Below are 16,271 nucleotides of genomic sequence, written 5' to 3' on the forward strand. Positions count from 1 at the left end.
GCATTATGTTACTTAGAAAACTGGCATAATACTACAGATTTCATATATATATATATATATATATATATATATATACATATATATATATATATATATATATATATATGAAATCTGTAGTATTATATATAGATAATATACGTATATATACGTGTATATATATATATATATACGGTTACTTGCCTAATCCTGTTCAACACTTGTGTATAAGTGTAAACACAGTGTATAAGTTACTGTAGATAAGAACATCTGCCAAAGTAATGAATGTAAAGATCAACAGAGAATACAAGAGAGAATACTTTCATGATCATGACCATGATCTTTTTTTTTTTTTACCACATACAAGAAATGTGTGACTCTTAACAGAGACACTGCTTATGTTGAATCCAGTTTAATCATTGTGACAAAGGCACAGCTTACATTTCCAAATTTCCAAAGGCGACTTCAAAGATAAGTAAGCTCACTCTTTGTGACATTGTATTTTCTTTTTTTGTAAATTAACATTATCTCAATTAAATGTGTAAAATATGTATAAAACATAAATGAAAAGATTTAAAAATCCAAAATAATATAAAATTATGTAGTGCTTTACAGTGTTTTTGTTTTTTTTTATGTTTTCTTTAATTTTTCACAGGGCTCTTCCACTACACCCCCTTACCCACTTGATTATTTACACTATCTCTCCAGCTCTGCTTCCAAAATTTCACCCCAGGTCTCTGCATCCAGAGGGCACATGCTCTTGTCCGGGATTTCCTCTGCAGAGTGAATGAAGCTAAAGCGGCCACTTAGCCACTCTTTCTTCACATAACCTTTCTGATAATTTCGCACGAGGATGACCTAAGGAGAATATAAACAAAGAGAGAAATTTCACTATTTTAAAAAATGCTGAAACATATATTGCTTGTGTTTGTGATGACTAGAGCAAACACATGATAATGGACTGGATGGACATATTTACAGTTCAGACCTGCAGACAGTTAACTTTCCTATGTAAGAATATTGAATTCTGGTCCACATGTTGCTTCAAGTCGGCTACATAGAAATTTTAATTTCTTTGCTAATTAATTCAAATTCATTTGCCCTGTCCTGCTCTGAAATGAAGCAGATCTACGTTGGGAAATTAAGTTTGTTTAATTATTATTACACTTATTACGTAAGAATAGCATGCAAGCATGCATTTGCCTCTTAGCACCAACAATTAAGGGACAGTTCTAAGTGACCAACCTTCCAAGAAAGGCCCTCTTCTCGGTCCCCATCGACTTCTCGCTGACAGACCGCTCGCACAGTCAGGCAGTGGTTCCTCCAAAGATGGTCGCTTTTTTCAATAATGTGGTTCCACTGTTTGCATGTAACCGCGGCGCTGCACAGGCTCTTAATGTCCAGTTTGCTGAAAATGTTCACGCACATTTCCACGGGCAGTGTTTCAGCAAAGTTGTGCCCATATGTCTGTTCGCTGGATATCAAGGTGGGGCTTCCTTCACCGAAATGACAGGTGTCCGGATTCCTTTTGGAGACATACTGCATAGCTTGCCGTCGCAGACACTTTGATCCACAGCCCCTTTTGACAAACACGATGTGAATGTCAACGTTAATACAGAGAAAGCTGGTGGCCAACAAGGACAGCTGCCATTCCTTTCGGAATGTATGAACATGCCTTCCTGAATCTACGGTTTCATATACTGTAACCTGATGGTCACCAGTTATTAAATTGTTATATGGGTACAGAAGAAATACCTTAACAACAATTAACAAGTCGTGGAAAATACATCATTTCAAGTAAAATATGAAGGGCCTTTAATTAGACTGAAGACTGGCTGCTTTAAATGGTAACGTTACACTAGATGGATTTCTTTCCATTCGCGCCTGTGCAGCTTAATTTGAGCACTGCGTTATGATAAGTGTCTAACGCCAACAAAACAAATACAGCAGCAGCCACTGGTCATGATTTCATATTTATGCACCAGCCCCTTCCTAACGTAAACAGCTAGATAGCTAATGCATGTTTAAAATACAAATAGCTAGCAAACGTAGCTAAGTTATACGCGTTATCACTGCAACATTATTAGCTAGGTAACTAATTAGCGTTTGCTAACTTATATAAACTTGTGGCCATTAGTTGACATTAGCTAGCTGTTACCGGTATTCACTAGCAAGCTAGCTTGCTGTCTCCCTCTTCCTTTTCACTTGCATATCTAACTAGACATTACCAAACGTTAATTAGGAATGTAACAAGTGCAACACTGTACTGCAGTTATCTCAGACAAGGGTATGTAGGTACTTAACTCGCTAAATCACTACCTTCAGTGTGGTTTCCAGTCGATCCCCTTGACAGCTGACGGTTTAAAGGTCCTGTTCAAATCTTGTTTATTTACATGACGTAGCAGGAACGCCTAAATGAACAGCGCATGCGTAACACTCCAGAAAGCAAGTTGGGCTTGTCAGAGAACTGAGCCTTGCCAACATAATGGCTTTTCATTTTTCTGCCTCAGTTTGAATATAGTTCTGTTTTATTTTATGAAGTCGTTTCAATAAATTTACGCAGTGCAAATAATATAAAACAGCAAACAAGCACATCAAAGCGCATGCTCCAACCGGAAGTGTGCTAAACCGGCCGATCGAAATAATAACAGGAGTGTTATTTACACCACCGAGATAGATGGCGATAGAGAAGTGAATGAGAGATTTGTGTTGAAAGAGGAGCTTCTCTTGTCAGTATCTTCGTTTGTTGTCAGGCGCGACTGCATGATAACCACAGAAGTTTAGACCAACTGTTAGCAAGCAAGCGTGGATTTGTGCAACGCAACTTTGTGTTGCCTTATCATGCACTGTGGGCTTCTGTTAAATTTAACGATTTTTTTTTCTTCCGTGGCACATTGGTCCGAAAACACACTACTTTGCTACGTACTGTGCTATTCCCATAAGGCGCTTTGATGCGAAAACACATCCTCGCGGGGGTAGGAACGTGACCTCCTAGTTACAAGAAGTATTTACTTCGCACTCTCACATCGGTATTTACATTATATTACGTTATTGTCACTTAGCAGATGTTCTTATCCAGAGAGACTTACATATGCTATTTGTAACATTAAATGTACTGCAATAATCAGTATCAATAGTAGCATGAGATGTCCATTTCGACTCGCTGCCTTCCGAGTCTGTCTTCACCATTATCGATTATTAAATTGTCTACCTAGATAAGATATCTAGAGATAGTACGAGCTGGTTGGCTAACTGTAGCCAGTCTAAATTAGTATAGATGGCCAGCTGCGAGCCTTTACATCGACATTGTTCAAGCTTTCAAGGTAAAGCGGTATTTCACGAACTTTTAGGGCTTGAATTAGAACTTCCCAGGTAGGAAGACATCCATCCAGATTTCAGCCAATGAGTTATGAAATCCATTTTTTCGTATCTACAAATAGATGAATAATTTTTAAAACCTCCTGTTTCCTGCTCATATTAATGATACTTCGCTGTCTGACTCGCTATCTTTCAGCGTGCGATCATTATTTACCTTGGTAGGAAGTCAAGGTGGGCTAATAAGTGATCGAGTGTAAACAAAACAACTGTGTTAAATAAATTAGACATCTGTCCAAACTGACATGACACACATTGATTCCCTAACAATGACTTAATCTGCATCCTCATGAAACAGACGGCAATGTCACGTTTTGAGCTGGAGCCCGTGGACGGCGGCAGTTCTATACCACTGCCTCCTGGGGAAACCGTACTTGGAAGAGGTCCATTTTTCGGGGTGAGTAGATAGACTAGTTAAACTAAGCATTCTTTATAGATAATTTAGATAACAAGTTACCTCCAGACGTCACATGGTATGTTTATATATCATGGTTCTAATTAAATGTTTGATTACTGGATGAAATCATCACGAAGTAGGCTTTTCACTTAATTTATCAAGCTAAGTAAGCCATCTAATTAGCGAAATAACCTATTAGGGCCAAATGAATTCCGCGATGTGGAGAAAGGCTTTAACTGAATCTGGGGTTTATCGCAGAACTTAACGAATCACCTGCAATTCAATGTAAGAAACGCAGCCAACATGTTGGAAATCCCGAATGCCCTGACAAAGATGGTTTTGCCCCAGATTAGACAAATGAAGGGTGGGTCCTTGAGCAAGCAACTCGTTGCGTGATGCCGCGATGCAGAGACTTAAATTTGGTGTGTGCAACTAGTACGTATGTAGCAAGCTAGGTAGTAACATCAATCATGTCTAAGAGAACATCTAAAGAAAGTGGTGGGGGTGGTGGTTACTGTTCTATAAATTTTTCATAGAAACATTTAAAATGACATTTTAAGAGTGCAGGAATAAACTGATACAGTGCATTACAATACAGAGCATGTCCAAATTTGAATCCATTGTTAATATGAATTGTTCTGTTCTTAATTGCAGCACTTTAATAAAAAAGTCAAAGTGAAAATGTTACGCGTTCTTTTTGTCATTTATCAAAAAGATGGAATTCAGGACATTTTTACAATGAAAACGGAAAAATGTGCTTTAAAACGGAAACGAAGAAAACATGCAATAGAAAGTTTAGAAAAACAGATTTCATTTGGCCCTAATATATCCTAAGCGGAATATCAAGGATGAACCTATCCAGCATAATCAAAGAGTATCGAAGCATTGATAAGGATTTATTTGATACATCTTATGATACAGTAACTATATTGGGTTAGGTCACACTACATGTATTCACCACTGGACAGATTGCTGAGGATTCAGACTTTATCTTAAATGAAATATATAGGCCTCAGATGAATAAAGGAAATAACCAAGTAATTTTTTCACTACTGTATATGTACTTGGACATGAATTGATTCATGAGGGTTGCTACATAAATTTACATTATGACTTTCCACCATGTAGTTGCTTGAGTCACTAAACGAAAACATACTGGGCCAGTTTTCCAGACTTAGGTTAATACTACTCCTGGGCTGAAAATCACAAAACCTTCCTGAGCTAAAGCATTGCCATGACTTTCAATGGAAGCACTCTTAACAGCAAGGTAAGTACTCAGTGTAAAAACTCTAACAGCAAGCATTCCAAGTTTGGTTTATGAGTTTGTATGTAGTGTGAGATGTACGTGTTTGAGTAATACCAACCATGTACAGTGGCTCAACACACCATTTCAAAATTTATTGTTTTTGGTGTCTTAAAGGTTGGAAAAAAGACAAGTGAAGTTAGCTCTATTTACACGTTGTAACCAGCAATATCTAAGTGAAATCAAATGCCTCAGTGTTTTAAAAAAATATTAAAAATTAAAAACTATGAATGTCTTGGTTGCATAAGTCTGCACACCCTTAAATGAATACTTGATGAAAGCAAGGTGGACCTTTTGCATTGATCAAGTGGCTTTTTGCATAATTCAGACAAGACTGGATGTTCTTTGTGAGAAGTGGCTTCTTTCCTGCGACAGTACCCCACAGCGCAGAATTGTTGAGAGCAAATGAAATTGTTGCTGTGTGCACATCTTGGCCAGTGTTAGTCATGAAGTCCCGCAGCTCTTCATATAGCTGTGATAACCTAGCAATAGGTTAATTGGTGGCCACCCTGATCAGTTTTCTGCTTGCACGGTCATCCATCTCGGAGGGACGGTCTGGTCTAGGCAAGGGCCTGGTAGCGTATTTAATCAATTTCTTGCTTGTGGTTTTTACTGTGTTCCATGATGTGTGTGTATATATATATAGCTATAATCCTCTCCTGATCTGTACCTTTTTACAGTTTGACCCTGGAGATGTTTTGGCAGCTCCTTGTTACCTGTAGTTGTTTCCTTACACTGGCATACACTAATAAACAAGGAAACCTGCTGGAAAAACCTACAGGAGAAGCTGATTTTATCCTAAACTAACTAGAATCACTTCAGTTGGTCACAGATGATGGTGAATGGTTAGATCTGAATATAATTACAACTCCCATTATAAAGGACATGTAAACTTATGCAGCCAATGTGTTTTTCTATTTCAAATTCATATTCAGAAATGTTTTGCCTTTTGATTTTTACTCTGATGTTGTGGGTTACCATATCTAAATGAAAGTGGGGAAAAAAATCTGATTTAATGGGCTTTCATTTCAGGCCTCAGAACAATAAGAAAGATATTTTGGAAGGATGTGCAGACTTCTACATCCACTGTAGATTTCATATTTATGCTAATTTCTTCTCTTTTGTATGCACTTTACCAAAGGAAATGTGTTTTAGTTTTTTGGACTGGGGTGACCATTTAGGAAGCGTGTAAGGCAATTCTTTGTTGATCTGTACATTTCCCAGACCGACATTAAGCCTCCTGGTCCATATATAATTTTCAATTGAAATTCCATTCGAAATGATTTTCAGTCCAATAGGCTAAATCTACATCTGGAAAATGCGTCCAGTATGTGTTTTTGTAGTGAATCAAGCAGGTATTTACCAGAATGAAATGATACGCAAGTGGTAAATTTTATATAGCAGCTACTATCTAACTCTCACGAATCAGCTGAGTACATATAGTCACCAAATACTTATATGGTTATTTCCTATACTTCTCTGAGGACTATGTATTTAGATGTTTTCTGAAAATCCAAACTTTATCCCCAGTCATGAGTGTATGAAATTCTGGCAAGCAGCCACACACAATGTTTAAAAAATGTTTTTTTAAAAAATAGATTTCAGATGTTTCTACCCTAACAACAACACTACTGCTACTTGCAATTAAAGTATACTTGTGATGGGGGCAAACCCATTTAATACAACTAGAGGTGAATATTTTTATGACATTTTCAAACATGTTAGCTTGAGCCCATCTCCCAAAAGGCAGCTATAGGGAAGCAGGTTGACATAATACTGGATTTCACTGTATTCCGTGTCTGTAATCTGCTCTGCAAATGCCTCCCACACAAAACAGGTTAGTCGACTGTTAACATCTTCAGGGATTTTCAATCTGATCAGCCACCACTTAGCATATTTTGAAGTGGAGGTGTGTGTGTATTGTTGAGTGCAGAGGATTACATGATTTTATGCTTCATCATCAAGTGACTGGTTGGTTTTACTTTCCCAGCACATCCTTTTGCTGGCCCTGGCATTTGGGCTGTTATCTTCAGGGATTTTTGTGCACCATGGTTGTTGAGCTCAGCGGGGTGTCATTAGTGTAGGCTACATGCCAGTGATTCCACACGTCAAGTGACTGTTTTACAGCTACCAGTATTGTTATGATGGATTGCTGGCTGGCCAGCGAGCTGGTTTGTCAAGTAGTGTTATAGAGACTTTCAGTTGGAGCAGACATCACTAATGCTATGGACTGTGCCACATGTGTTTAGCTGAAATGATTACGTGCTAATGATTTGACCCATTATCGTAAAGTGAGAGGTTTTACATGCACAAGATCTTTTCACTTGCATGGGAAATTGGACTGAATGTGATTTAGGTAGCCAACCTAGCTAGTGTAGTTTATCTAGCTACTTATCTCATTGTAAGAGACATATTACATGTTGTAATGTGTGAATATTGTTAACACTGATCTATTTCTGAATCAAACACATTCTGTGTTAGCCAACTAGTCATTTTAAATGTTGTCATGCAGGAGATGTATTAGAGCATCTGCTCTGTATGCAAACTGTACTAATATTTCTTCTGTAGCTAGGTAGCGTGTGTTGCTAGCTGCCTAATGTAATGGAGCGAGCTAGTGAACAGCTGGTATGGGACAATCAGGAAGTGAGTACACCTACTGCTGGTTACTTGGCTCATGAGTACTGTCCAGTGGAACATTAAGCTAGTAGCCTTTTTTTTGTGTTTAAATTAAATTCCTCATTGTAAAGTTATCCTTCTCCTAATCCTGGCACCTTTCAGGCTAACTGGCCACCAAATCCTAGATTATGTTGTGCAGAAGTCCTTATGATATCAGTATGACCATGTTAAATAAGATACATGTGTATGTGTTTACTGATAAATGGCAAGTGCTTACTATCATTTATTGCAATACATTGAGAACAACATTTATTTATAGACTAATCTGATATAGTGGAATGATCATTACAGCCATAATAAAATCCAGTTTACAATAGATGGAATTTATTTTCAGCGTTACTATTATCAGTGAAAACAAAGTAGACACCACCTTCACTACAGTGTCATAATCTGTTTCTCTCAGTGCTTTTCAGAGTCATGTTTTCCAGACTACTGAATGCAAAGCAACATCATCCACACTTTATTTTGGAGTTGTGTCAAGACAAAATACATGTTTGGTACTATATGGTATTATTGTGAATACAACCAGGTGGAAAACACCTATGTGAATATGTTTGTTAAAACACTATCAGTTTCTCCTTTAGCCAGTGGGATATCGACAAGTTGCGGTGCACTCTCCATCATTGTTTGCTTCAGTTGCTGCAATAGGAAGCTGCTTCCGTTTCCATTCCAGTTGTGTTTAGTTCAGTGGTTTTGTTGCTTACCAGTGGTACCTGCTGTATTCAGTCCTTTGGCTGATATTGTGTAGCCTCAAGCATTGACATTAGGGATGCACCGATATATCGCCCGAACATCGGTATCGGCCTATATTCGCCTTGTTGACTGCCATCGGCCTATCGGCAAATAAAATGACATTCACCGATGGCAGTGGCCGATGTTTATCTGTTGTGTCGCATCAGTTTTGCGTGGGATAAATGTTCTGTTGGTTATTTGCGGACTGACTCGGACAACAGTAGCCTACCCAGCTGCAGATTCAGAGAAGATCCAATAGGTGGTACTATAATTAGCCTTATTTACATGGCAGCCATTTTGCTCTTATGTCACACTCAGGGTGGGAGCAGGGTAACTCTTCAGTCAGCATCTATGGCAAAGTGGACCAAAAGTTTTACATGTGTTTGTATCTACCTTTTGAAGAAATAAAACAAAACAGTAGCGGTTTTAAGGTTATATCCACTAAGTTTAAAGAAAGACCTGGCGCACTTAGCTAACTAGCTAGCTAAAACTAACTAGCTTATTATTACTTCGGTATGCAATTAGGAAATTATCAGGAAGCATTACTATTATATTGTTCGATATTTACCAACTCTCCACCATAGAACAGAAATGGCAGAAAAATCCAAAGCTTGATAAGCATAATAAGCATTAAAAATGCTACTCTACCTATTGAGATCACACTCTCTTCAAAATTTCCATGTGCCAGTAAAGCTTGTCAAATATGAAGGGTTTCACCTAGCTACTGTTGGCATGTTCTGGTGTTTGCAAGCTTGTCTGATGTTAAAAATTTAAGTTCATCCCTTTTTCCCCAGTGTGGTCACTTGGTAGTGGCTGTTCACAATGGGGGGAGTAGATAACAGGATAAGACACTGTGTAGTTCCATATAGCTGCACTGTCTTTTTGCACTCTGTGGAAATGTTAAAATGAAGTCACATTTCCCTGGATTCAGACTATGCTCCTTTGTGCTTTAGCTATTTTCAAACTGTATTGTCTCAAAAATGTAACCTGCTCTTGCCAATAGTCTGATTACACTAATGCATACATGCACCTGTATAATTTAGTTAGAACTGGGGTGGATCCTACCTTGCCCTCGGAGAATCAGAGCCGCATTGACACGAAGGACAAACCACAGTGCTTGAGTTTGGCGAGAACAGAGGGATTTGTTGAATTTCATTACATTTCTGAAGTTCCCATACTGATGTTAGGAAACAGCAGAATTGTCACTTGGTGTATTCAGAGAAAAAGAAACTGTGGGGGTCTTAAAGGGTACAACATTTAGCAACAAAAAAAATCAAGTTGACAACAGTAATGTAACCTACCCATGTATTTTGGGGCGGTGTCCAGGAGATTATCTTGGGAGAGAGGCATATCATTAGAATGGCGGTAGAATCAGTAGACTCAATAGAAGAGTCTCTGCCTCTATTGGCTGGTTGTTGTTTCCATGTCATTATACCATCCATGCTGGAGAAAAGAAACAAAGTTCCCCAAGTGTTTTCTGTGATCATCTGTGCCTTTTGTATAAGAAGCACTTAGTGACAAAGTTTCTGCCTCTTTATCAGGGATTGTACAGAATATAATAATTAGTCATGTTCACCTCAAGCCACTTGATACTGAATGAATTGAAATTGTGATCAGAGTGAGTGCTGGGGAGGTTATCTTACCCGAGGATAATTATCTTGCCACAGGTATTTATGTATGAATTGTCAATAAATGCATATATATTTCATGCAGGTTTTAATTAAATCTGTTTAATAATTATTGGTGAAATTATGTATTGACTTAAGTATACAGATGAATAGTTTTGTCTAACTGAGCAAACATTATTTTGAGCTGTGCATTTCATTTAACCTGAATTCAATCAGTTTTTAACCTCTTCTGGCATGGGATGTATTTCTTGATCAAAAGCTCAACTCAAAGTGAAATGCATTTAGGCTTGTAACATCTTTACAGATTTAGTCATCCCGTTGGCGTGTTTGTCCCATGCAGGTAGCTCATACATTGGTTTGGGTTTTGTATAGCATTGACTTGTAGAGATTCTAAATGCAGTACTGTGGCGCTGTCATTTTTCAGCCGTTTTTATTTTTGTTTTTGTTATTGCAGTGTTGGACCTCCAGATGTCGCTGTAAAGCTAATCATGCCAACAGCAGTCCACTAACCAGTACCTTCGCTTGCACTTTAGATTTTTCTTCAGGAGTCAAGAGAAATGAGGCAATCCCCCACATTTGTCAACTATTCGTAGGCCAGTAGTGTGGTAAAGTCGTTAAAAGTCGGGCAGGTTGCAGGGCCAATTCCCCTGGTGAGAATTGAAGCCGCAGACTTGAGCAACTTACTTAGCCTGAATTTTTTCTTTAAATATGTGGGGGTGTAAATGGATAACAGATCAAAATGAAAGCTATTTATGTTGCTCCTGACGAAGTAGGCTTTTGGATATCCAACTGTGAGTATCAGTATTTGCCTCAAATGTGCAAAAAGCATTTTCTGTATATACTTCTGTTTAACTTGCTTCAACAGTGTCTGCATGCTTATGATCTTTGGAAGACAAAGAGGCACACCAGCGACACAGCTCAAGCTCGGAGTCAGCATCTCCCTTCATCCATTAAATTGTAATCTTTGTCTGTAGTACTTTTTAATGAAAACAATTGGCTGCATCTGCACTTTACATCATGTACTAAAGCAAAGAATGAAAAAAATTGTGCCTGAACTCTTGCTCTAGCTTTAAGCATCTTCTTTATTGAACTTAGCCTCTTAGCATCGCTTTCTTCCATAGGGAAGCTGAGTAGTTTAAAAGCAGCTGCATTCCACACTTTCATTGATGCCCAGACATTATGTCATACCCATGTCATGCATAGATCAATGAACCTGGGAAAGACTAGGGAAGTCTGGCTGATTTGCAGCCATTAAACCCTGTTAAAGGCACAACAGGTTTGGGATAACACCTGTCAGATGGCAGGACGGGTTTGAAAGGAGGCTTTTACCCTGTGAATTGTGCTGGTGTTACATCTCCAGAGATTCTTTGCTTATCGAGTGTGAAGCTGATGCCTCACCTTTATTGGACGGCTTGTGTAATGGGTTGCATGGTGGAGTTGTGGTAAGGCTTTTAGATTACTGACCAAAGACCTAATCCCTTTTTACATAGTTTTTTCCACTCTGTAAAGAAATTTACTACAGTACAATGGACATCGTACAAGAAAATTAGGGCTGAGAACTCAACAGGTATGTGGCGTTAGTTTTTTCCCGTTTTAACAAAAAAAACTAACGCCACATACCGAGGATAGCTGTTATTGTGCTAAAAATAGCTGTGCGATATATTGTGATGGCTATATCATGCAGCCCTAATTTGCACTCAAAAATCATTATTTTCAGTTTTCATCGCGTCTCGCTGAAAGGTCTGTGGTCTAGTCTAGAAGTGTGCTCACACTGTGTTTCTGAAATTTTCGCTCATTAAAACAGTCTTGTCCCCAGTGGCTCAACTATGTCAGTGGTGCAACATCTCATGGGGTTATAACAAACAGGCTGAGACACACTTCTGGTAGGGGAAGTAACCACTGCATTAAAAAAGCAATCAATTACAAGTAAAGGTTCCTGCTCTCTTTCCGATTACTGTACATTTTCCCAGTTAGCTGAGGTTCATCAAAGTTGCACCTTATTGCAGACTTTCCTGTCTCACCTTCCTGAGAAACATTTGGGATGTTATCACTGAGCATAGTGTTACAGATACTTTCTGATCTCAGTGGCTTGTACCATATACCTGTAGGCCCTTCTTACCACTCCTCTTGTGGTAGTTCTGTTCTTTTTGATCTATAACTCAGAGAGCAGTAACTTTGAAACTGTACGTGCCATAATCTGAGTACTGAGTCATCCTCTTTGTCCCTTACAACCTCAAAAGAACTTATAGTATATTCTGAGGAAACTGATTAATGCCACCTTGGTTAATATCACAACTCTTAATGTTGTTTTTCACCAAAAACAGCTTGACACTCCTTGGTTTCAGTGTTAAATGTGCTCTTAAAATCACCAGGAAACATATATTGGCACCCTCTGGGTTGTCACTTCCAGCTGTTAGCATAGTATGAAAAGTCATTTTAACCAACGTTTATTGCCTGTTTTAATCTGTTGATTAAAAAAGTCATGCTTTTCCAGTTGTAGATCGAAAGGCAAAGGCAGATTCTGCATTGATATCAATCAGCATTATCTGAACAGCAGGCAGCCTTTTAGTTTTTCATTCAGTTTCTTGTCAGCTTGATGCAGCGGAAAGAAGACCTTTTTTAGAGCATAAACGTGATGACAAGGTGCTTTATCCCTTGTTCTGTTCTAGCTGACATCCTCGGTGCCGTGGGATGCCTGTTGTGGTTTAGAATATTAACTCACCTTTAGGCAGCCGCAAGGCTAACGATGTGGTGTTAATGTGCAGAAGTGTGAGATACTTGGTGACTTACTGTGACTGTGGCATGGTCAGCATACAGCAGAGCACCAGTGTATCACTGTAGTAACACTGGACTTTATATAAATGCTGAAAACCAGGTACTGGTCACTCCTTGCATGTGACCACGATTTCTTGTATTCTGCACATGTCTGGGCTATGGTAGGGTGGCAAGACAGAAACCCTTTCTTACAAAAATATACATCCAAGCCCATCTAAATTATGCCAAAAGATTCATTCAGTCACCCCACACCATGTGGGAAAATGTGCTACGGTCTGACGAATCAAAGGTTGAACTTTTCGGTCTAAACGGTAAAAGATATGTTTGGCGCAAAGCCAATAAAGTTCATCATCCAACGAACACCATACTGACTTTGAAGCATGGTGGTGGTAGCATCATGCTTTGGGGCTGCTTCTCTTCAGCTGGCCCATCAAGATAGATGGGATAATGAATAGGTCCAAATGTCAAGATATTTTGACACAAAACCTGATGGCCTCTGTCAGAAAGCTGAAGATGAAGAGGAATTTCACGTTCCAACATGACAATGACCCAAAGCACACATCCAAGTCGACCAAGGCATGGCTTCGGAAAAGAAAAATCAAAGTCTTGGAATGGCCTAGTCAGAGCCTAGACCTCAGTCCCAATGAAAACCTGTGTAATGACCTAAAGAGAGCTGTACACAGGAGATCCCCTCACAATTTGAAGGAACTTGAACTTTTTTGCAAAGAAGATTGGGGTAAATACCCAAGGTCTAGATGTGCAAAGTTAACAGACACTTATTCACAAAGACTTGCTGCTGTAATAATGCAAAAGGTGCTTCTACAAAATATAAGTTGGGCAGGGTGTGCAGACTTATGCAATCAGGGTGTTGTAGTTTTTTTATTATTTATTTTTCCTAATAATTAACTCTTCTTTCTTTCTCTGGATTTTTGTTTGTTGGAGGGTCACAAGATGGAAAGAGTCTGACATTTATGCTGTTATTTCTGTCTTTCAAAAACCTGCAATTTCATAAGGGTGTGTAGTCTTTTTATATCCACTTTAAACTAAGGAGAGGATTCCATGTGGGGAAAAGAAATCTCGATTTTTGGTTATTTACTTCTGATAGTGGCTCAGTATTTTGTGTCATAAAATAATCAGTGGTGGAATTTTTCGAAATGTCATTAACTTAATTGTAAGTTGTGTGTATTATTATGCTAACATGATCCATTAAGGTCTCTGCATTGAATTATTTTCATGCACTATGGTATAGCTGGAACCTTTCTGTTCACATCTATTCAGTTCAAGGGAAATCTACCAGTCCACCTGTTTTAGCTTGTTCAGGGGATGAGTTGAACTAAATAGCTGTTGGACAGAGGCTTAGATTCAGTCAAGCTACAGTGTCCTTTGACTTCGCCTTTGAGCAACCAATTTAAATGAGGTATTTTTTCCATTTATTATGACACATTTTGGTCACATTTTGTCAAATTCAGTTTTGTGTAACTGGGAATGGAAGAAATGTAATGTTTGCTTAAAAAGAAAAAAAAAAAAAAACATGCAAACTAGATTGAAATTGCACCTGAATTATGATACAGGAACCAGCCTTTTTGTAGTGGTTGGCACAGGGCAATCAGCAGAGGCATAAGTAGAAAATGTTCAAAAAGGAGGAAAGTGTGGAAAAATAAGAAAGATGTGATCGTCTCAAGCTTTAGAAAAACAAATAAGAAACAACTGTTTGCTTGGTTATGACAAGCCTGCAAGTGGCTGGAAGGGAGGTTTCTTGCCACTTACACATGTCCTGCCACAAAGACAAGCAAGGCTTTCAATATGTAGCTGTGAGCCTTTTATCTGAAATCTGAAGTTGGATCTTAAAATGGACCTCAAATGCATTGATTTTCTCTTGGATATGTTGTGTAATTGCAAGAAACAGACAGCCTGGTAACCTTTTATCTCACAGAATGTGGGCCATTGGACCATTGTTGTTCAATAAGGTGCAGTGCGTACTGGAAGGGGGAATCCTCACGTACATGAATGAAGAGGCTTTACCCCAGCGGACAGGGAACTACATTGATTAAAAAATGAAAATGAAATGCTTTGATTCAGGCTGATGTTAGTGTGATGAATGTTTGAACGTGTCTTTGAAGGAGCTCCATTTCTACTTGCAAACACGCCAATAACAAAGCTCTCTGTCAGCTTCATTCCAGTAGTAAAATTGTGTGCTCAGTGAGGAATATGTGTAAAGGAAGCCAGTCATTACCTAATGAGCAATGCCTGCATGATTAGCCTGATTAATTAGACAGGTGTATTCCTGTTTAGTAGGGAGGTTGGTTGTTTTGCTGTGGTGGTGTCAGTGTCCTGGCTCCTGCTTTGTTGTTGTGTTAGAAATTTTATGAATGTGTTAGTTAATTAATTAATTAAATATCATATTGTAGTCATTGTATTTGCTACAGTATATATATATATATATATATATATATATATATATATGTGTGTGTGTGTATGTATGTATTGTAAGGTAAAACAAGGCGCAATCCCGATCTTGGCAGAAAAGACTTCTTTATTTACAGGAACGGCAGTTGTCAGAAATACGTGAAAACGCACTCTGGGTTCAACGGAGTCAATCTGAACCCTGAGCACTCAGCGAAGGCATTCTTTATACTGATACAGAGCTTTGATCAGGATCGACAATAATTAGCATACAGGTGGTGAAATACAGGAGGTCTGGTAATTACATTATCTTCCCTAGCAAGAACAGTTCTCAATCATCTATCACCGGTTTCTTTAGAAGTACCAATTGCTGCAATGGCCAGCTGCGGCCAAAGTAACAATTGAAGTCTGTGAGCAGAACTGTGGTTACAATAAGGCCATCTAGACAAATGAATACAGGCACTTGCATACCTTAAGTGAGAGGATCTGTGCTATCTTATACTGCACTGAGTGAGCTGGTTTAGGGAACTGGACCAAAATCTTACAGTATACTGAAATGCTGTTATTTGCAACTTCTCAGTGGGGATCTCTTACAGCTGCCACTTTCAGATGGATATGAACATGACAACAAGGGAAGACTTGAAATTAAAGACTAAAAGGAATCAGTAAAAGCTCTACTATATATGCATGTGATGAAGGTGTCCCCATTGTGTCCACTTCATTATGATTATAGATGGAGAATATATATAATATATGTCCCTTTTTTGGATGAAGACAAATTTTCTATAACCAATTGCATCTTAATGGAAGGAAAGAGAGCTCAGATTTATATAATATTAATGCAGGAACAGAAAAATATTTTCTTCTTGTTGTGATTTGACAGTGATTGCATTAACCTCAGAAGCATTTGGTTGGCTCCCTTAAAAGAGCACATCTTGGGGTGCCTGGAAAGTGCCTGTAAATTAAAAGCTTTGGATGATGTAACATCCATGACTTTGTACCATAG

The 16,271-nt window shown here is 38.5% G+C and overlaps 2 protein-coding genes across 2 annotated transcripts in view; one reads left to right on the plus strand and one right to left on the minus strand.

The window, feature by feature from the left end:
• Nucleotides 1-588: 588 nt before the first annotated feature.
• LOC118792954 (F-box only protein 48) lies at nt 589-2,371 on the minus strand. Its single transcript, XM_036550860.1, has 3 exons — nt 2,296-2,371; nt 1,222-1,555; nt 589-834 (listed from the first exon to the last, which is right to left on the minus strand). Exons 2-3 carry the CDS (start codon nt 1,519-1,521, stop codon nt 673-675), a joined length of 462 nt encoding a protein of 153 aa, XP_036406753.1. The 5' UTR covers nt 1,522-1,555; nt 2,296-2,371; the 3' UTR covers nt 589-672.
• Nucleotides 2,372-2,743: 372 nt separating this feature from the next.
• Nucleotides 2,744-16,271, plus strand: part of aplf (aprataxin and PNKP like factor) — a 38,693-nt gene continuing 25,165 nt past the window's right edge. The window contains exons 1-2 of the mRNA XM_036544934.1: nt 2,744-3,005; nt 3,650-3,748. Of these exons, the coding sequence (XP_036400827.1) occupies nt 3,656-3,748 (93 nt within the window). The 5' untranslated portion in view covers nt 2,744-3,005; nt 3,650-3,655. The remainder of the gene's footprint in view (nt 3,006-3,649; nt 3,749-16,271) is intronic.

Source organism: Megalops cyprinoides, chromosome 1, assembly GCF_013368585.1.
Source record: "Megalops cyprinoides isolate fMegCyp1 chromosome 1, fMegCyp1.pri, whole genome shotgun sequence".
In the NCBI taxonomy this organism is placed as follows: domain Eukaryota; kingdom Metazoa; phylum Chordata; class Actinopteri; order Elopiformes; family Megalopidae; genus Megalops; species Megalops cyprinoides.